Raw genomic sequence first — 23484 nt, 5'->3', positions numbered from 1 at the left:
ACAACTTTTAACTACTTAATTCCCAGCCGTTTTCTTTGCGTTATAGAAATCAAAACTGTGAAGTTAACCGTTATTTTAGCATTACTGTTCGATATAGTAATGGAAACAGGATACCAGGAAACTTAACTATTATACAAATAAATGAAGATCATGAATAAATGAGGATACCAGGAACGAGTAAGAGGACATGTCAGGTGCTAAAATCAAGAGTTCGGAAAATAAACCTAAAAATAAATAACTAGAATCAACATCAGTCTTGAAAACAGCTGTTGATAAATGAATGAGACCACATGAGTATTGAAAATAAGTCTATTGATTTAAAGGACATTGGTTTGGATAACAAACCTATACAGAAAAACATTCACAGGGCATCAGTTAAATAAATGAAGCTTTAAATATATACGATTACATTTTGCCATAAATTACATCATAATTGTTTTGGATGAACTGATTGAAAAATTCTAGGGTTCTGATGAAAACCATATTATATAAAAATAAGATTATGTGGTATATTGGCCAATGAGACAATTTTCCACCAGATCAAATGACGAAATTAGCAATTATAGGTTACAGTACGACCTTCATCGTGTACGTATCTTAAAACATATTTTCATTTTGAAAAATAGTAATATATGATAACCGACCTCATCGGTTTCGATTGCTTTTTAAAGATTTTGTCGAGTTCAGAAATGAAATATGATCAATATGACGAAAAAGTTAATTGTTTTTAATTTAAAAGGTAAATGAAGTATTAATTACTATAGTGTGTGTTTTGTCATGCATGTAGTTATTGTTTGTTTCTTATGAATAATCATCAGATTCAGAAGCAAGCTTTCTTCTTGATAAACATAACTTTGCACCTTTCGTCACCAGTGTCCTCCACAGACAACACATGCCAATCCTTAGTATTATCGTCTGAACTCAAATTGTAATCCTTATTTTCTTTGTTGTCAGATATTTCCACTCCCTTGCTTTCAACAAATAAGGTCACATCAAAATCCTGAAAATTACGACAGTCTTAGAATGACGTATTACAATACATTTGTTATATAAAATTGTAAATATTCTTGTGATTTGGAAACTCATATCATATATCTTGTAGGAATGTGGAAATGTTAAGTATTTCATGAATTTTGGTTGAAAACGAATCCGAGTAAACCCTTTTAAGGGGATTTTTTTTATAACATAATTTATTACTTAGAAACTTTGAATTGATTTGAAAGAAATGAGCAATTGAAAGATAATTTTGAAAATGCTTACTAGTGGTTTACCTATTGATATATATATGTGTGTGTGTGTCTCAACTCACTAGCAAAATGTTTTCGCAGTCTTACATTTAGAGATACCATTTTAGTGGTCATATAAAATTTTTTAATTTTACCGATCATGTCCTATTCCCGAATGGAACATTGACTGATTGGTTAATTCGCATGGCGGGTGATGCATTCATAGGGATGCTTACCCTGTCGATGAATCTGGTTTCGCTCTTTTTGGATTTGATGCAATTCCGTTGGTTTTTGTTTGTTATTTTGATTTGTCTTCATATTCGATTTAAGAGATTTAAACATCGGTAAGCTACTGTTGCCTATATTTATTATCTGTATATTAAAGCATTATTTACAAAAGTAATATTTTTTTACAGAATCATCAATAATTTATATTTGAGCGAATAAAGAATATTAAAATTTTGGATTCAAAATTAAAGTATTAAATGTCAAAGTTTTATGATTGTATGACAACCTTTATTCTGTGGTATTAGACCCAAAAGGTTTGTATTTCATATCCATGTCTTTTATCTTACATTCTACCGGTTTCGTTGTTAAATTTGGTTTGTTCCTGTTGTGTGTTTTATATTTCTATTTTTATATTCCCTTCATTCTCTTTAAGCCATGTCGTTTTGAGCATTTTTCTCCAATGTGCAATTTTCACTTACTTAAGTAGTAAAACAAATATCAAATCAAGCAAATTATCGGGTTTCTATATGCTATTATTTATACCTATTACAAACTATTATCTTACCTCACCATTAACTCGTTGGAAGTGTAATAGTGTACCCAAGGAATCCTTCCCAACAATAACATATACTTTATTTGAATCTTCTGATTGTTTGTATACTATAGGTTTACTCTGTTCGGTAAATTTGACACATTTTCTCCAAATCTGGAACATGCATAAAGATGTCACTAATTTTTAATCTTTTAATGCGAATTCAATATATGTTTATACTACGTTTAAGACAATGTATCATAACACACAGTTGATAGTTCTTTTGTCAAATGATAATTTGTGTTATGTATCAATTAACAATATTCGGCTTTGGGCGTTCCTGCTGAAGGTAAATCCAGAAAACCGTTTCGGACGCATGAAATTAATAACGTGTTGTTTTCATTTTGTTAGTATGCTGATCGAGTTTAAGAGAAGGAGGGTTGAGGTTTTAAGAACTGGTCTAGCCAACTATCATATGAATGTTCCAGGACATGCACCTTGTCAGTTGTTGTATTTTGTCATATCTTAATATGGTTGTTTTTTGGTCTTTCTTTGTCATTTGGAAAATTTGACGTTAATGAAAATCTATGTGCGATTTAAAGCTTTACATCTTGTGTGAAGACACCTGTCTATAATCCAATAACATGTAAAATTTTAAACTGCAGATGTCTTTCTATGTTTCTGTTTCATTAATTTGCTGTCCTTATGTCGTATACCCTACGCTACCTTTTATTCATATCTTTCAGTTATTTATTACATTTATGACTCAATTGTTTTGACAATAAAAAACTAATGACAACGAAAAGATATGAGAGATATGAATGTCCAATACTACCCCCAAACACAATGTGCTGGCATTAAACATAAGTTAATAAAATGATATCACTGCAGAGTATTTACGGTTGTTATTACCCAACATTTTATTTGTTCAAAAAATTGACTGAGTACACTAGTCAGGTCATTTTAGTTATATATGTATCGTATTGTATCATTTCTTGCTTTGGCAATGCTACCGGAGTCAACGCATGTTACATACCTTTTGATCATATAGCTCTTCATGTGTTTTTATTCTTATACATTAAATGGTTGGATTTGAGCGTCCCCGATGAAGATAAATCTAGACAAGCACTTCGGACGCACGAAATTAATCAAGTGTTATTTTCGTTTACATGCAGGGTTCTCAGAGACTTTCGTCTTAAGTGTTCTGTGTTCGTTTATATCTTTTCCCATTTGTCATCCCATCTGTTGTTTTTTCCTGTTGTTGCATTGTTATGTGTGTCAACGTTAGGTTCCAGCTAACAGAAGTTTGGACAAATATTCTTTACTATTTATTCCGTGAGGAACAAATACTGTAATATATGTTCCAATGAACATTATATAACTGAATATCTCTTCCACTCGGAACTTATATTATGAAGAACTTTTATTTCATGACCAGTGGACCACGGTTTTTGATTTATGACAGGTGTTTCGGTATAATATATCTGTTATTTATTAACCTTATACTTACATTTTCACTACATTTTCCATAATATACGTTTTTACTTTCATCAATCATATATAAAGGTATTTCTTTATTGCTTATTGAAAATGATGATATACAACCGCTGAATGATCTGCAATAAATCACATCGTTTATCTAATTCCTTGAAAATATTAATGGCTGTAATAGCATAATTAAAACTAAATGTATATTATGCAACTATTATTTGTTCCATATGTTTTAATGTCTTAAATTTTACAATTTTAAAACTGTAAATCTTAAAGAAAAGAAAAGTACCCGGTATAAATCATCGACCTTTGAAAGGTAGTTAACAAACTATATTAAATGTTAGCAAACCAATCTTAATAGTCTCCAAAGGAAATAAAGTTCTCTACCGTATTTCAAATAGTCTAAGTGATGGCAAAAAATAGCTTAAACTTCTAAGCCCTTTATGTTACCGATAATCTCATTGAGAGTTAAAATTTCACAATAGAAACAAAAATTGCTCATGAAAAACATTTAAATGAAACTAGAGGCTCTAAAAAGCTAGTATCACCTGATTCTTCAACAATGGCCATACTACAAAACTTCAACATTGTAGAGTAGAATATAATCCATGACTAAATTTTTTGTTGTTGTTGCTCTTGTATTGCTGATCAAATTGTTCTATTCATTTTCTCTTTATCTGCTTTTGTTTTTGCCAAATAAAGGCAACAGAAGTATACCGCTGTTCAAAAGTCATAAATCGATTGAGAGAAAACATATCCGGGCTACAAAATAAAACCGAGGGAAACACATCAACTATAAGAGGAAAACAACTGAACAACAGAAACACTGAAGTGCAGCAAAAACAAACGCCAACATACATGGAAACGAACTACTTGATAACAACTGCCATATTCCTGACTTGGTACAGGACATTTTAAGAAAATTAATGGTGGGTTGAACCTGTAATGGCTAGCAAAACCTTCCGCTTATTTGGCAATGTTAAAAAAAAACTTTGCTAAAATGACAACACTACGTGACAGAACTACAGTACAAACAAACGCAAAAACACTCAGCATAGAGAAACGCACAAATAAATAATATAATAGTCGTTACAACATGTAAACCGAAGAATAACAACGAACATCATCCATTAACGACAGCACAGGACATCACAAACAGTGATGTATTTTTGTAACGAATATATTATAATCTTGAAATTCATACAATTATTTTCACAATACTAGTCCAAAAAATTATCATGACTATGACGGTATTGAAAAACACAAAAATGACTTAGCATCATCCTCCAAGGGCAGTAAGTCCTATAAGAAGAGGATTGGCAATTTTCGCTTTGTTGACCTATTTGTTGATCTGTCTTGCTGATAATTTTTCTGTTTGTCTCAATTTTCTATAATTTTTGCCCAAAACGCAATAAAAGGATAAAAATCGTCCTTTTTAAGGGCATTGGCAATTCCGGCTATATTGACCTACTAGTATTTTACTTTGTACTTGTTTTGGCTTTCCAATTTTTTTTATCTGAGCGTCACTGGTTAGTCTTGTGTGGACGAAACGCGCGTTTTAAATTTTAAACCTGGTACCTTTTGTTAGCTTTTATTCGTATGTTTCTCTATCCTATATGTTCTCCCATTTATTTGTATTGTAGTCCTGTCATGTAATGTTGTCATTTTAATGTTATATTTAACATTGCCATAAAAGCGGGAGGTTTGGCTAACCACAAAACCATGTTCAACCCACTAATTTTTTCTTAAAATGTCCTGTACCAAGTCAGGAAAATGGCCACTGTTATATTATAGTTCGTATCTGTGTGTGTTACATTTTAATGTTGTGTTTCTGTTGTGTCGTAGTTCTCCTCTTATATTTGATGTGTTTCCCTCAGTTTTAGTTTGTAACCCCGATTTGTTTTTTTCTCAATCGATTTATGAATTTCAAACAGCGGTATACTACTGTTGCCTTTATTTACATCTTGTCTTCCTGATCAGACAGTCCCGAAAACTATAAATCACTTTGCTATCAAATACTAGTATGCCACAAAATGTGAATACAGTAGTAAACTCTATCCGGAATGTAGACTCTTAAGAAGAACTGAACTGTGTCAACTAACAAATAATCAAGAGAAATTGAGCTTTGGTCTTAATTATCCTAAAATTACTCCTTTGCAAGTTCTTTCTAAAATCTGACCTCCACAATTTACAACTGATGACAGTATAAAAGCGGTCACAAAATAAACAATCTTTTGAAATTAAGCTGGTATTTTTCGTTGGAAATGTGCAAACCTTAGTTTTGCTTTCCCTGACAGAGAATGACTCTGAACACCTAGTCCACCAAGATATATCCCATCAGCAATACGTGATGTGATCTCCTGTCGGGCTAGTTCCTGTTCGAATGTATCATCCAGATGATCCGTTGTCACTTCTATAACATCATTACCAAATACAACCTAGAATATAACTTATTTACATGAACAATAGTTTCTTGACTTGTCGTCTTTCAATACTTATTGTCATCCCTTTTTACAATACATATAATGCATAAAAATGTTACTTGACTTAATTAATACCTGTTATGAAAAACAGAAGACATTAATTTAGTCATATCCCAGCTAAAACGAAATAAAGCAATAATAACATTCAGAAATATTGAAATGAAAAATAAATGGAGAATGCGTCCATGGGACACAGATGATGCATATAACGTTATAAAGTGACATAACTCAAGAACGGTAAAAGTGATGTAACCCAAATTTGAACTTGAACTGTGTTTTGTGGTGTATAAACTTCATAACATTTGGTTGTGGCAAATTAAAGTTAGAGAACGGAAACCAATTTTGGGACGAACGGACGGACGGACGGACTGACCGACTTATAGACGGACAAGGGAAATAATTAATGCCCCTCTGCTACGGCGGGGCATCAAAAACAGCGTACATGATTTATTTCTTTTTATAATCTAAATTTGATCAAATTATACATCAATTGTAATTTGCCTTAAAGTAAGACGAAAATTGTATTGGACGACAAAATCGTAAGGGTGTATGCATTTATATATCTATATCTGGCGATTGTGTTCCTTGTTTGTCTTTTTTAACAAGAATATGTGTCCATAAAACGCCATGCACGCTCGCATTATCACATTTCTATGAAATCGGTTCATACGTTATTTAGCATTTAATTCCTTTAAATCAATTCCAAGTTTCAACCTAATATGGGAATGTATTGATTTCGCACTATCACATTTGTATATTTAGTGAACCATGAAATAGGAATCGATACCGTAATTTGGCAAAAATAAACACGTGCATAAATTTGCAATTTGACCACAATTTAATGGTTTACAAACTTTCCCAGACATTTTTTCCTGATATGACACGAATGAGCGGACAAACGGACGGACGTAAAAGACCGAAAACATAATGATCCCAACTAACGTAGACACTATCAAAAGTTGATAATGAAGAGATTTTCCGACAAAAATGATATTTTAAGTTTTTCAAATTACCTTTTGCAATTTGAATTCAACGAGAAGCGTATGTAGAAATGATTAAAAGGAGTAAATGTTTCATGTCTTGTTATAAATTAATTATCAGTAAATATTCAATTATCTAGGAGTTAATTGATGTGTTAACGCAAACCCACTCATGAATTACATAAAGTCTTCAAACAGATTACCCTAAAAGTTAGATAGAGCTTGTTTTACTCAGTTGCTATCACATCTTCTTATTCTTAAACTAATTTGCGGTTGTTTCTTCTAAGGATCACGTTCGATAAGCTGAAATTACGGCGCAAAAAAACTCCTAATTGTAACCTGAATTTTGAATCAAGGCTTCAACGAAATATACCTTGTAATTCAATTTTACTATGAGACGGAGGTAATAAGTAATACTTACTTTCAACATGTGATCAGCTCCATCATGATAAGTATCTTTTGAACTTCTGAGGACAGTTGTTCCCCTTCTGGTACTGACTTCAATATGTAATGCTCCCTCACTGAGCGATATGAGCACTTGCAATGACTAAAAAAAAATATTTAAAAAAGATTCAAGTGTCAGGATTTTATATTTCCAATTAAAACGTATATTGGTTGTGTTTTTTTTTATGTTATATTGTCTTCAATTGTGATTGAAGACCAAACATTTTAGGTTTTTAGTAGCTAAAGTAGGAATATTTTTTATTCTTTTCTACTTCTAAAACATTTTATTTTGGTTTATTTATATGTTCCGGAGTTTAGTGTGACGTCCATTTTCACTGAACTAGAACATTTTTGTTTAGGGGCCAACTGAAGCCCGCCTCCGGGTGCGGGATTTTCTCGCTGTTTTGAAGACCTTCGGCTGTTTTCTGCTCTTTGGTCGAGTTGTTGTCTCTTTGACTCATTCCCCGTTTCCATTCTCAATTTTATATTTACATCAGGGCTTGAAACTTCTTGAAATTTGTACAAGATACACCCCACCTTCAAGGAACCTTCAGGAAAATTTACATATATCAAGTACCATCAAGAAAAATCAAGTTTGGATCCAAAAATATACATACGTATTTTGATTAATAGGTGAAGCACATTGTACCATAAACAAGAGCAAAGGGATTTTAAAATATGCGTATGAATATTTGGAGGATTGCCATTGAATTCATGAAAATGTATACTTATATTTGACTTCAAGAGAGGTGAAGGATAGCAAAGGAATATTCAAACTCATATGTAGAAGACACATGACAACGCTAGAGCAAAAAACGAAAACGATGATAAGACAAACATCAGTCTACAAAATAACAACACAGAAAAATAAAGACTGAGCAACACAAACTCTTCTAAAACCGTGGGTTATCTCAGATGCTCCGGGAGGGAAAGCAGATCCTGCTCAATATATGGCACTTGTCGGGTAGTTCATGTAAGTTCAAACAACTCGTAATGGAGTCCACAAAAAGAGATGACTTCAATTTTACCACTCGGAACCTAGTTTTAAGACCTTGTAAGCAGCAACTCTCTATTAAGGAAATACTGATTTAAAGAAACATCGAAGTCATAAGTTAACATTAGAAATATTCTCTTTTCCTTTAGATTAACAATAACGTCAAAAATAGAAATGTTATGGAATATTTGCTAAACGAAACCTCTTTCAAAATTGCTAAAATATATTTTATCAGGAATCAAAACTGGCCTTCAGAATAAGTGTAATCCTGTGTTTATAAAGGTTGTGAGTATTACATTTGGATACTATAACATGCATGCAAATGATCTGTAGAAAAACATTCAATCTAAGATTCTTTACTTTTGCAATAGTATAACTAAAGGCATCTCTCAACTAGATGTAACCCATTGTCCACTATGGTCACCCTATAAAACGTATTCCATCTCGTAAAGTTCAGAAGCAATTATACTTAATTTTCAAATATCTTTGCATTGAATTTCAAAATATAATAAGCATTCCGAAATTCTTCTGGTTGTGATGAGAGGTCTTTTTATCAAATTAACTGAAATCAAATGAGTGCCATAAGTGTAATATTCAATCAAAAATGTTACCTTTTGGGTTGTCACATGTTTGTGCATTTTTTTAGTAAAAACAATATATAACTAGTCCTGTTTTATGCTGGGTGGTATGAATTAGTTTTGCATAGACCATAATTCGGAGAGGAATACTTTATTCAACATTGTCCATATGTTATAGCATGTGGTGCAGCTGTTGTGTTTAAAGGCATATGGAATTATAACCCCCGATTCTTACAGAGTATCATAAATGTATCAATCAATATGATTGAGAATGGAAATGGGGAATGTGTCAGAGAGACAACAAACCGACCAAAGAGCAGAAAACAGCCGATGGCCACCAATGGGTCTTCAACACAGCGAGAAACCCCCGCACCCGGAGGCGGTCTTCAGCTGGCCCCTAAACAAAATGTGAACTAGTTCAATGAAAATGGACTTCAAACCAAACTCCAAAACATATAAATGAACTAAAATTAAAAAAACATACAAGAATAACAAACGCCAGTTGCCTCCTGACTTGGGACATGCGTAAAAATGCGGCGGGGTTTTGTGATATCTCAACCCTCCCCCAATACCTCTAGCCAATGTAGAATAAACAAACACATAGCAATACGCACAGTAAAACTCTGTTTAAAAGTAGTCTGAGTCCGATGTCAGAAAAGGTACAAAAGAAACTAAGCAAAATGACAATGATACATAAATTAAAAAGGGACTACTAGCAGTTACTAGCATGCCAGCTCCAGACCTCAATTTAACTGATTGAAAGATTATGTCTTCATCATATGAAAATCAAGCACAATCCCTCCCATTAGGGGTTTATTATCATACCATCATAAAATATATGAGAAGAACATAACCCGTATCATGCCAACAACTGGTTTTAGAACAAATATGTGTATTTCCGATGCAAATACCCTATGAGTAAAACAATATTAATACCAAAATATGCCATCTTTAATGATCTGACAACAGTATCGTAACTATATCCCTTCTGAATAAGTCTGTTTAAAGGTTTGGTTAGCTTTTGTGGTGAATGTCGACATTTTTGTGCTTTGTACAGAATATTACCATAAAAAATTGGATGTGAAATACCTGAACGTATAAGATGTCTGCATATTGATTGATATTTACGAATAATGTCCTTGTACCGATGATAAAATTTAGTAAATGTTTTGACTATTTTGTGATATCGAAAACCTTGGTGTGATAATTTTTCAGTAATACAGATATTTCTTTCGTTAAAATCAAATACGTTGTTACATACACGAGCGAATCGAACAAGTTGAGATATAAAAACACCATAAGGGAACGCCACCATCTAAAAATGGATAATTAAAAATAGGAAATGAAAAATCATCTCTTTTATCATACATTTTGGTATTAAGCTTCCCGTTAAAGATAAAGATATCAGATCCAGGAAAGGGCAGTGTTCATTGTTAGTATTAGCTTTATTTAAAGTCAGTTCAGCAGGATAAATCTTTTTAGTGTATATACTGAAGTCGACATTATTGAGAGGCAATATATCATCCAAATATCTAAAAGTGTTATTAAATTTTTGTATCATATGTTGTTTGGATGGGTCTTTGCAGATTTTAGTCATGAATTGCAACTCATAACAATACAGAAAGAGGTCCGCAATAAGTGGTGCACAGTTAGTCCCCATTGGAATTCCAATAACTTGACGATATATGGAATCTCCATAGCGAACAAAAATGTTATCTAGTAAAAATTCAAGGGCAGTTATCGTATCAAAGCAGGTCCAATTGACATAGTTCTTTTGTTCGTTGTTACTAAAAAATGACCTAAAAGAGTTTCAACATATACATTCGCATTCTGACATTTTAAATGCCCATTTAAATAGGTGTGTAAATTTTTTCTTAATGAGATTGTGAGGCAAAGTGGTATATAGGGTAGAAAAATCAAAACTTTGAACAGATTCGAAATCACCAATATAAGCATGCAATTTATCAAGTACTTCCAAGGAATTTATTCCACTAATTTCAAAGGCCTTATTAAAACAATTTATTACCAGGTTTTTGATTGAACCAAGTGTATAAGTAAGTAGAACAGACAGTTCAGTAGTGGAACAATGGATTGAAGACGAAATAAAACTATATTTGTAAGGTGCTTTGTGCAGCTTCGGAAGACAGTACATAGTTGGAACTTTCATTGTATTTGGTTCTGCTTGTAAAGAGGTAGTTAAAAGTTTATGTTTGTTACAGATGTCATTTGTCAGTTGGAATGTTGGTGAATTCGTGATTTCCTTTTGCAAAACCTCTATGTAAAATTTACGTCAGACATTAATGATATTATTAGCAGCCTTATCAGCCAAATTCCTTGGCAAGTTATTTTAGCTTATGTTTGATACGAGAAATAGGGCTATTATGGTTGTTGTTGGGAGTAAAATGTTCTTTAAAATGTTTAATACAAATATCAACTATGTTCATTACTGAATTAAAAAGAGAATCTAAGGATTTATGTCAGCTTTTTCTCGTTTAATCCATTTCAAGCAGTAAGTACGGAGTGAGTCGTGGATGATGCTATGACACTCATTTCAATTTATAATTGACGGGGAACGATATTTAAAACTGTTAAGAGCGATTGACACATAACAGGATTTTTCAAGTCTTTAATAGATTTGGTTTTTTTTTAAAGTTAGCAATACGTGAAGTTTTCCGCCATAGCTGTAATGAGGGTCAGATATAATGGAAATAAAGTTAACGGAAGACCCTCTTAGGGAGCAACAGGTAACGCTTGGTAGATATTAGCCATTATTTTCAGAAGAGAAGGATTGTGAGAAAAAAGTAACGACAAACGACGAGAACGGATACTGAGTGATAGAAAATTGTTTCACTTTCCCAATCAATAAGTTTTTTTTCAATCTAAATTTATATGCACATTTAACAGAACTAGTCAAACTTTTGGTTTTACATGCCAACCTGGTATCTCCTTCAAAGATTAGTGAACGTACATACAAATATTAAGTTGTTGGAGGGACGAATCAAAACTTTATAAAAACCGGTCTTTATCAAAAATGTTTCTGACCAGGTCAGAACGTTTTATTTTTTTATTTACATTACACATTTATAACGTAAAGTTGACGTGTTTTTCAATGCAGAGTCATCATTCCTATATCAAACCAACAGTTCTGCTCTTGTTGCCAACTATACATTATTCGTATGAGGCTCAATTCATGCAGAGGCATCTCAGTCAGAAAGAAAAGATGCTATAATTGCTTGCATCCACGTCATTTAAACTCAAGTGGATAGTTATCTCATTGGCAATCATAGCACATCTCATTATGTTTATATAGTAGCATTATTCTTTAACTTCCCGGTCATTTCACTTAATATTTCAACGTTGGGTGACGATTTTAGCCATTTTAACTTGTAATAAGAGATAACACAGACACAGTTAGGTCTGATTCTTATATTGACTTATATCTAAAAGATGACAATGAAGTCGGTTATGAACTTTACTTTTCGACAAAAAAGATGATCATATTATTTTCCATTGTGAACTTCTTTTATGTTCAACATTCCAGCAGCAATGCATATGGAGAATGAACCTCCCACTTATTTTAGGTCTAGCATTTCCTTTCAGGATTTATTTTATGGAACCCGTGTAATAAACTTTTGAACTAAGTATTCTTAACCGTAAAGTTGAAGTTCTCTCAAGTTTCATGGTGGCCATTACAATTTACATGACCGTTGTGGAGTATCAGTAAAACAGATGATCACTGATGTGATGCATTTTCCTAGGCATAAATCCGTCCTCATTTCCTCGTTTTTTACATCACCAGGTCCGACTTCATTCTCTGTTTTTGTTGTTCAATCTTAATTTTCTGTGATGGGTTTTGTTTACCGTTGTTTGTGCTGTCTTGTTTTATTCGGGTTTTTTTATTTGGGGGGGGGGGGGGGGGGGGGTTGCTTTCGTGGACGTATCATTGGTTTTGATTGTTCCATTAGCATCGTTTCCCCTTTTTTGTTAGCATTGATTAAATTCACCTGCTAGCTAGAGCCACGCCTATTTCATGTCAATAGTTTAAAATGCTAAAATACCATCCTAGTGTGATATTTCACAGTTAAAACTCTGTAGGGTGTAAAACATTAAAATAGATTGATAATTATTAAGATGGTGTTAAATATCGCACCCATATAAAAATAAGAAGATGTGCCAATGATTCAACTTTCCACTAGAGACTAAAAAGTATAATCACAAAAATACTGAACTCCGAGGAAAATTCAAAAAGGAAAGTCCCCAATCAAATGACGTAGAAGTTAGAAACTATAGGTCATCATACAACCTTCAACAATTGGCAATTCATAACGCATCGCAAACTGTAAAAGGCGCCGATATGACAGATGAAAAACAAACAATTCAAACGAGGAAACTAGCAGCCTGGTATATGTACAAAACAATAAACGAAAACCAAATATGGTATACAGCTACTAACAACTACCCCTGAATTACAGGTTCCTGACATGGGACAGGCACATATAGAATGTGGCTGGGTTAAATATGCTTGCAGACATAAGAAAAAAAAGGTGACTGTATTTAAGTGCTAAGTAACTTAAACTGGCCTTTTAAAAGTGCAACAGGACTTGAACTTCAAGATCTGACATTATAAGAAACAAACAGTTCGCGCTGTGCAACTATCTATTAAATTAATTTTACAGAGAGAAGAAGAAATTATTAGGTACCCGAAATTGTAAAAAATTGTACAGAAGCACCATGGGTGTATAAGCCGAGTTGCGATCTGTTTGGATCTGTAGCAAAAGAAGAATGCTTTGTGTTAAGAATATTGAATAGATATAAGAAGATGTGGTATGAGTGCCAATGAGACAACTCTCCATCCAAGTCAAAATTTATAAAAGTAAACCATTATAGGTCAAAGTACGGTCTTCAACACGGAGCCTTGGCTCACACCGAACAGCAAGCTATAAAGGGCCCCAAAAATTACTAGTGTAAAACCATTCAAACGGGAAAACCAACGGTCTAATCTATATAAAAAAACAAGAAACGAAAAACTCTTATGAACCACATCAACAAACGACAACTATTGAACATCAGATTCCTGACTTAGGACAGGTGCAAACAATTGCAGCGGGTTTAAACGTTTTAATGGTACCAAACCTTCACCCTTATCTGAAACAATAGTGTTACACCACAACATAGAAAGATACACTATAAAATATCAATTGAAATGGCTTAACTCAATCAAAAGACATATTAACACAAGTGAACATACACTGAACAAATAAATTTGATCTATGATACAATGTAAATAAAAAATAAATAAACTAAGGGAAGAATAATAAAAGTAACATGTTATACCGCTTGGAAATGTTAAACAATTTAAGAAAAACAATATGCTTGAACAAAAATATCAGCCATTTGTAATTACTTTAAACACAGGTAAATGAAAATAATTTTGTTGCTAGGTATACGTGTACAGTTCAAATAGAGAAAGGAAATATTTTAACAAAATAAATAATTTTGATGTTCAAAGTACGAAGATGTGAAAATTTATAGTTATACCAAACACTTATCAAAGCTGGTATATAGACCAGATATAACCCTGAATAACATTAAATAACCAAAAAGCATTACCATTACTATCAACAGGTCAAATAAACAAGAAAGTACGATTTGAGAGTACTCGCAGTTACTGACAGCTAGTTAAAAGCCAAAAGCAATTAATAATAAAAAATCATGCATCAGACTGGAAAGTCTGTTGACAATTCAAGCCCAATGTTGAGAGACAAATTTGCTCAAATTGCTGCTGTTACCTTGACCTTAAATCTTTGACTTGAAAATAAAACAGGATCTTTTTTACCCGAGGTGCATTATCCATCCAAAAAAAAAAGGAAAGATACGATTTGTGTCTCAAACTTTTCTCACCTTTGACTTACTGACTTATGCAAGAATAGGGTCTCTGGCTTCCTCCAGCTATGTGTGGTGAAAGTTAGACATATAGTTCAAAAGATAAAATTGAAAACCAAATGATTGGCCAAATTTCAGTCTATCAATTGATGACATTTGACCTTGTTCAGGTTGCCCAGTTTTTTTGGACTAATGTACAACTTTAAACGTTGGACCATACGAAGAAACATCAGGATCTGCCTCACACCAAGAACTGCGAATGTCAGTAGACAGAAAATGACGATTGAACACAAAACTTAATAACAAAACTCATGGTTTAAATTGAGAAAGGAATTTCGCTTGTCTTAGGACTTTTTAACAACTAATTTAAAAAAAATTACCACAGTTAGAACGCTGAACAATAGACTAAGTTAGCAAAAAGTCGAAGACCGGTGCATTTTCACCTTTCTTTCATTGTAATCACCCCATTTTATTTTTTAAGATACTTAATCAGATTCCCTTTGAAGAAATGTATTGATTCACATTTATCTGGTATGCTCATAATATCAATTAGGAAAGGTAAAAGAAATACAAAAGCTCTCAGAGAAAAGGATGATGATGATGATGGATGGGTGCTTTACGTCCAGCGGAAAATTAATATGCATATTCAGGACGAGAAGATGTTAATGTAATTTGAATATTAGCCCTGCTTTGTACTAGACCGACACGCTGAGCCGGATATTTAAGTTGACAGTCCGCAGGAAGACATGTTACCTTACCCGGACACATTATTCTGTCTCCGAGCAGACCAGTCTTTGCTGTTACTCCTTAATGCCGCGTGCTTAGTGGAGAAGCAGCAAATATAAATTCTAAAGTCTTTGGTTAGACCCGGACGGGTTCGAACCCACGACCTCTCGCGCTCATGGCGAACACGCTACTACGAGGCCACCGAGGCGGTTCAGAGAAAGGGACGGAGAACAGAAAATCAGATACCATCCAAACGTTAGCCAAAGTCAGTGAAGATTAATATTTATGCAAAGGGAATTAACCTTAAAATTAAAAGAAAACTTAAATCTTTTGTTTTATTTCAACTTCCTTATTATTAACATCATTATAAACTGATTTATTGATCTCACTTTCAGCTTCATTGAAGAGACATTGATTGTCGAAATGCGCATATGATGCAGTACAATTTATACAATTAATGTTATTTCAAATGATTTACTTGATGAAATCGAAATTTAGAAGTCTACGTGATAACTTGTTGCTTTAAAATATGATTGTTTTAGTTAGAGTGCGATACTTCTACATAACCTTATATTCTTTCTGTTGGAGCCTATTTCTATGTATGGAATAATCAAAGCAATAATATCCGCTTATCGTGATAACATTAGATGTAATGTTCTTCCTTTTAATTAACAGTTATGCAAGTCTTAAGCAAACGGATTGAGTCAAAACACCTTCTTTTACTTGAAATGACACTGACGTAAATTATTTGAAGTGCTAATATATATATTACAATGCAAACACGAAGGGTGAAAATTCATATAACAACAAACTGAGAACTGCGGAAGTGGACTTTATATAAATCATTGCGCAAACATGAAAGAATTAAAGTATGGAGCTTCTATTAAAGGCAGATATTGAACATAAACACAACGTTTAAACATTAGGCAGGAAATTAAGATACAACCAGATGACATTTTTTTTTCATTGAAAATCAATCGATTTTGTCAAAAAACAATTGTCGGAAATCAACAAGACATAAAAGACAGAGATATAAATCCAAATGTATATTAAACACGCAGATATCAACAAGAATATACAAGACAAAGACATAAATCAGACAGAAACAAAATCCACAGAAACAGGAAACCACCAGAACATACACAACAAATACAAAAAGCCACAGAAACATGTAAAACAGGGGCAAAAATCCCTGAATGTACATGTATCATCATCTCAGTCGTCAGTGTTTCGATACTGTCATGATTTATAACACACTTTTCTTAATTTCTTCGTTGATAAATTTAAACATTATCAATAATATAAAGTTTCTACTCTCAAAGTTGGCCTAAGGAGGATACTTTAAGGTCCCTTTTGGTCATATAGCTCCTCAAGTATTCATTTACGCTTGGTTTTAAAATGGTTAACTTTATGCATTCCTGGTCAACGGAAATATAGAAAAGCCCTTAGACCGCACCATGTTTATAAAGTGTAATTTCATGTTGTGCTGAAGTTTTCTCCATGTATCGTCAAGTAAGTATGATCAAAATAATAATTTCTGCCACTGTCTTCTTCGCAGAATTTTGGATATCCCTATCGGCGATATAATAAATAGGTTAAACATTTGTAATTATCCTCATGAATGTTTAATTTGACACTGGTTGTGATATGAAGTTTTACAACACTTATATTGACGTCTGAGATCAATTCCAGTTTTCAGTGGGTTTCGTGTTGCCCAGTGTTTGGTTTTCTGTGTTGTGTTTTGTGTACTTTTGTTCGTCTTTTAGTCGTTTTATAAAATCTATACCATTAAAGATGTATTCTTCTGATGTTTAAGTCTCGTTGAAATCTCGTTCTGGAATAATTTCCAAACATGTGATACAAATGAAAAATATCAATGAATTTAAAAAATATAATAATCAAACTCAACACTGTGAAAAAATTGTGTACTTACAATAAGTAGTTTTTTAGTAATAAAATTTTCAAAATTTATAACCAATCCGGTCAGTGCCATCAGCCAAAATGTTGAGAAAATGGGTGAGGGGTACAAAGAAATCATTTTACCAAAAACATGTACATCCCATATCAATTTTCTTTTCAAAATTCTTATATATGTATTTTTTCAATCATTTATAACAAAGAAGTTGAAATAATATGCATTTTGTTCTTAAATAAGAGAAAAATTCCAAATTGACAAAATTGACAGCATGGTCAATTTGATACGCAAAAGCAACAAAATTTTATTAAACTTTTAACATTAACACCAACTTACAGTTTTTTAAGCTTAATTTATTCAGATTGGTCCATTCCATCTTTAGTGAAAGTATGAAAAAAAGTTTAATTGTGAAACTGTGATTTTTTTTATGATAATAGCCCAAAAGTGGGTAAAAATTTATGAAAAATATGAAAATCATTAAAAATGGGGTACTTCCAAATGGCTGTAGCAAAAAAAAAAGTGCGCCACCATAAGATTTTTTATTCATCAAATATTTTCTTAGTCATATAAACCCAAAAATAATAACCCTCATGTTCAGAAAAAAAGTGTAATTCTAGAAATGTTTTGCTCCTCAGAGATGTACATCCTAATGTTATTCCGATCGAAATTTGAAAGTCTACGTGATTAACAGTTGCTTTTAATATAAAAATTTTAGAGCGAGATACTTCTACATATTCTTTCTGTTTCAATAGAAGCCTATATTTATGTGTGGAAAACTCAAATCAATAGCATACGATTATAAAAGAGAGTCAAAAGATACCAAAAGGATATTCAAACTCTTAAGTCAAAAACAAACTGACAAGGTCAAGTTAACACTAGTTGTTATGTTCTTCTGTTCAATTAACATATACATAAATCTTTGAACAAAATTATGGGGTCCAATCACCATTCTAGCTGATATATAATTTTGAAGTGCTAATATATATATTATGATGCAAATGTGAAGGGTGAACAAAGAAAATAATAGCAAATGGATAGTTGCGGAAGTGGACTTTATATAAACCATTGCTCAAACAGTCTTAAAGAAGTATTGAAGACGCTCGTTTCGTCTACATAAGACTCATTAGTAACATCCAATTTAAAAAGTTTAAAGGCCAAATAAAATACGAAGTTGAAGAGGATTGAGGGTCAAACATTCCGAAAGGTTTTGCCAAATACAGCTAAGATTATATATTCCTGGTACATTATTTGATTTGAACAATTTGGTTACCTTCAGCTTATCGTTGATAAATAAGAGAACACCTTCTTTCTGTGTCGATTGAAATCCTAGATGGATGTTGTCAATGTATGATGCATCTATCAGATGTAAAGAGAATTTGGCAAAGCCATCACCTTCAAAAATCATCGACTTGAAGTGTTTGCTTTTACTGAAATTAAAAGATATGTAGCATATTAAAAATAAACCATTAGCAAATACGTTCCTCGATTCATTTTGGTAATTTCAACCTGGAAAAATGATAATAAACCTTAACGAGACAGAATGTCCCATTTCAACTTCTAAGTACATTAAATGCGCATTTGGTTATTTTTGTGCTTCATCCATGCATACATAATTGCTGTAACTGCTCAACCAACAAAATAATGGAGAATTCGCAACATATTTATGAGGCGATATTGAAGAAAACTTTATTATTAAATTGATAAAATCATTACTTTCTGTCTTAGAAATGTATGTTTACGTACCATCCGGGTGCAGTGCAGTGTTTCATAGTTCCTTTCTTTTTGCTCATTGCTAAATGTTGTCCGTTTACTACAATATCACTAACACAGCCCGAAAAATAGGAACTTTCAGAAGGTATCTGTAATATGAATAATAGATGCAAATATGAAAATAAGAATAACCTATTTAAGTTTGCTTTGTTTTCAAATTTAAATAAAGAGCTGCGTCGATTTTTCAAAGAATAAAGTTCCATAACTCATCAATGTCATATCAGAAACATCCCCTTTTTTAATGAATAAAACCCCATAACTCGGAAACGTAAAATCGAAAATTTATTAAAATCGAAAAAGAGCTCACGTCAATAGATATAAACAATTTACCAAAGTTTCATGCAAATTGGTTAAAGCGTTTTTGAGTTATTGTCGGACAGACGGACGGACGGACGGACGGACAGACGGACAACGATATACCATAATACGATCCGTAAACGGGCGTATAAAAAAGAAATTAAAACTAAATTAATTTTAGATATTGATCAAAAGATCAAAAGAAACAATTGTACAAAAAAATTTTAATTAATATAGTCGTAACCCTTAAAGACAAAACCTGTCATTCATATTAAAAATAACAGTTTATCGATGTTTAAATATCATAAAACCATTCAGAACATATAAATCAAGGTTACAATTTAAAAAGTATTAACAAAAATACCGAACTCCGACGTAAATTCAAACATGCGGAATTCTATCAGATAAAGAAACATATATATTCAGGATAACAAATGATGTTGATTACTTACGACTGTTTTCCCTACAATTGCCCTTGAGATTGTACTCTGTAGAGTAGATAATCCTGGTACATATGAATCTTCAACGATTTCCTCTGAGGTATCATTCAAGGATTTCAGTCGCAATTCTACAGTTCGACCATTTCTATATAAAAAAAAAAAAACAATATGCATATATGGCGTCTATTCCTTAATACTTTTACCCTTTACTTTGTATATATGCATTAATCATTGCCTTGCAGGGATGTGAAATGTGATAATATTTAAATTCTAGTTTTCCTATTCAACTTATTTGGTCAAATGTATGTCCCATTCGGTTTACAAGGTCACTGATTATTATCATGGATAATAACATCCGCATAAGTACAATCTGTTCTCTGAGCACAAAGTACGATTATCTTATTCCATGGACGTTAGGTGATTACTTCAGACCATCTATGGAATAGAATTTCAAATTTCCAACAATCCCTCTACTGGTAATTGTAAACTGCATGAAGAAGAAGTCTCGAGTACAGATTCTAGACCAGCACGTGTCATCACTACGAAAGACCATTGTTCAGGAATTGTATCATAATAATGAATATAACTTTTGCGATTCGATTTTGTAAGATCAAGTTTCGCGTGGCGATTTCTTAAATTTTTACACATTTCTTTTAATTAAGATGAGATTCCTGACGTCAAAATATATTGTTTCTGTTGGGATGATGAAAAATAAAATTAATTTTGTTTAATCAAAATTCTACCAAGCAAATGATATTAGAAGATATAGGCCAAAGTCAGTTTGGTACACACCCTGGGAAGAGAATTCCATAAAGAACCAACCAACAAGAAAGCAAATAGTGCTTTATAGTTCAGCCGGGTCGAAAGAGTTATGCATTCTTTCTTGCGATAAAATTCTGGAATTAACATTTTCTTACTTTAAGAATATTTGGCGGAGATGGACATGATAGAATTCAAATACCTTCAGTGTTTGTGTGCTTCTTTCTTTATTAAAAAGGGAAAGTTCAGTCTATGGTTGATATTAGACAAACTACTGATGGAAATTCAAGATCACCACAATACTTCTATAGGAACTATGAATTGGACAAAGCAGACACCTTGAAGACACGTTTTGAAACAAGAAGGATCATCAATTATATATAAATATCGTTGTTAAGGTAACTTCTAAAAGCGCAGATTCCAATAACATATCTGATTTGGTTTTCATATCATGATTCCTTTAGTGATTATATTTTCACTTCGTAAGACTTTAGAATATTTTTTTTCGATTTACGTTCTTCTTTTACATATTAAATCGTGAATCCAAAGACTCTCGTTTACTTTTCAGTCAACTTCCCCCATCTCATTAACTGGGTTATTTATTACCTTCTTATACTGATTGAATACCAATGGTCTTTCTTTAAAGGTGATGTAAACGAAATAGTCTCCAGCTTTGTATTGTCAATGTCAGTGATTGTTACAGCTGGTTTCAAGTCTTTTAAGAAAACGGAATAAGATTGCTACAAATAGTAAAAACAGAAATAAATTCAATGAGTAGTTTAAAGGAGGTGTGCCAATGAAAATTATAATTCAAGGATGGAAACAGTCGGAATTAAAAAGAACTTAAAAAAGGATCACCCAAAAATATTCTCACATTGTCATGTCGGGCCTTTATAGCCGCTATACGATATGGGTTTTGTTCATTGTTGAAGGCCATTCGGTATCCTATATTTGCTTAAATCCGCTTCATTTGGACCCTGTTTGATATTTTTCTCATTGTAAATCATACCAAATCTTGGAGGTCACCTACTACTAACAAAAGGACTCTGATTTTCTGAAAACATTTAATAAGCATACTATGTAACACATCTACCGTTCTATTATAATGTAAATCCATGTACATGTAAATTTGAGCTCAAATAGTCCAAAAATGTTTAATTTCTTCAATTTATATTCGGAAGTTTTAGTAAACAACAACATCAAAGGTTTGGTCAGAGTTATTTTTCATGTGTTCACAATGCTGATTGCTCGGCTGATAAATATATGGTCAGAAAGGCAATAATTGATATGTAGGATTCGTGATAGATAACGGATGTTTTAGTTGGCTGACACACTGATACTCTCCAACGATTCACAAATTCGTGATGCAACTAAAATTATTTTAAAATAACTTTTTATTCACAATGTTGGGTTTCTTTACATATTTACAAAACTAATTTTAATAAATTTGTTCATTTTTGTTCGAAATCTAAGATATTCAGATCAACTATGCTTGAATGAATGTACGTCTATTTATTAAGGTCAATTTATAAAATGAGAGAACAAATACCAAGGTAGTATTGGGTTTTGAGTTAGCTTTCAGTAATTGCGAGTACACTTTGAGCGGTACTTTGTGTTTTGTCATTATAGTAGTGTTTGTGTTGCAACCGATCTGGTGAGCCAAGCTCTTTCCAAATGATTTTCTAATGATGTGATATTACACAACAGTCCAGGGTTACTAAAGCACTAACAAACACGTTTAATCCCGCCACATCCTTTATGTCTGCCTGTCCTAAGCCAAGAATATGTAGTCATGTATCCAGTGATTGTCGTTGTTTATTTGTCTGTCATAATTTTAGTTAGTTGTATAAGATTGATTTAAGCTGCTTGCTGTATCCTCTGTTGTGTTTCTTTTACATTTCGGACCATTCATAGCTTGCTGTAAAGAATGGATTTGATCATCGTTGACCGAACAAGTGTTTAAATTCTCCTCCATTTGTCACTGGTAGATAATGTCTAATTTGTAATCTTACCACATCTCCTTCTTGTTCTGGTTTTGGAATATTTCTAATGTAAAAACAGAGGCTCGCATAAACAAGCACACAAACGTATTCACACACACACACAAACATAAAAACTCATCTAAACAGGTTTGTTGATTATATAAATTTAAAGACCTACTGTTAAATTTCCGTAGAAAGTGGCAATTTGCATATTTTCACTACTTGGGTTTATACACATGTCTATTATAGATGACGGTGAAACAGGTACAGATTTATAAGCGAATGACGCATCCAAAACCTCTTTGCCGTCCATGTATACAGATAACTGCAATTATAATTCAAATGTTTAAGACATTTTAATACAAGTTTTCATGACAAAACATTATATTATACAAATTCAAAAAACTAACGCAATTTAATAATCGCTGTTATATGCATATGAATGAATCTGCACTAGCTCTCAGTAACTGTGAGTACTCTCAGATCTATACTTTGAGTCTTTTTGTTTTTGTTAGTTGTTTTTGTGCTTTGTATCGATCTGATGAGTAATGTCCTTTTTAACTGATTTTTACAATTTGTTCTTATGGTGTGATGGTACATCACTGTCTCAACTTGCAGAAGGGCTGGGCACCTATATACATGTTGAACCCCATCCTTTTCTTTATGTGCCTGTCCCAAGTCCAGAGCCTGTAATTGAGAGGTTGCCGTTTGCTGCTGTATATCATATTTGTTTTTCGTTTATTGTTTTGCATTTGG

The 23484-nt window shown here is 32.6% G+C and overlaps 1 protein-coding gene across 1 annotated transcript in view; it reads right to left on the bottom strand.

Moving 5' to 3' along the window:
- Nucleotides 1-23484, bottom strand: part of LOC127736090 (uncharacterized) — a 47051-nt gene that overhangs the window by 4093 nt on the left and 19474 nt on the right. Inside the window, exons 14-23 of the mRNA XM_052246608.1 lie at nt 22907-23053; nt 21353-21486; nt 20000-20132; nt 19224-19339; nt 18751-18907; nt 7362-7487; nt 5752-5915; nt 3497-3602; nt 2020-2160; nt 861-1000 (exon numbers count right to left, since the gene is read on the bottom strand). Of these exons, the coding sequence (XP_052102568.1) occupies nt 861-1000; nt 2020-2160; nt 3497-3602; nt 5752-5915; nt 7362-7487; nt 18751-18907; nt 19224-19339; nt 20000-20132; nt 21353-21486; nt 22907-23053 (1364 nt within the window). The remainder of the gene's footprint in view (nt 1-860; nt 1001-2019; nt 2161-3496; nt 3603-5751; nt 5916-7361; nt 7488-18750; nt 18908-19223; nt 19340-19999; nt 20133-21352; nt 21487-22906; nt 23054-23484) is intronic.

The sequence above is a fragment of the Mytilus californianus genome, unplaced genomic scaffold, assembly GCF_021869535.1.
Source record: "Mytilus californianus isolate M0D057914Y unplaced genomic scaffold, xbMytCali1.0.p SCAF_3, whole genome shotgun sequence".
In the NCBI taxonomy this organism is placed as follows: Eukaryota; Metazoa; Mollusca; class Bivalvia; order Mytilida; family Mytilidae; genus Mytilus; species Mytilus californianus.
The sequence above is the reverse complement of the archived record's forward strand: the minus strand, read 5'-3'. Positions and strand labels throughout refer to the sequence as shown.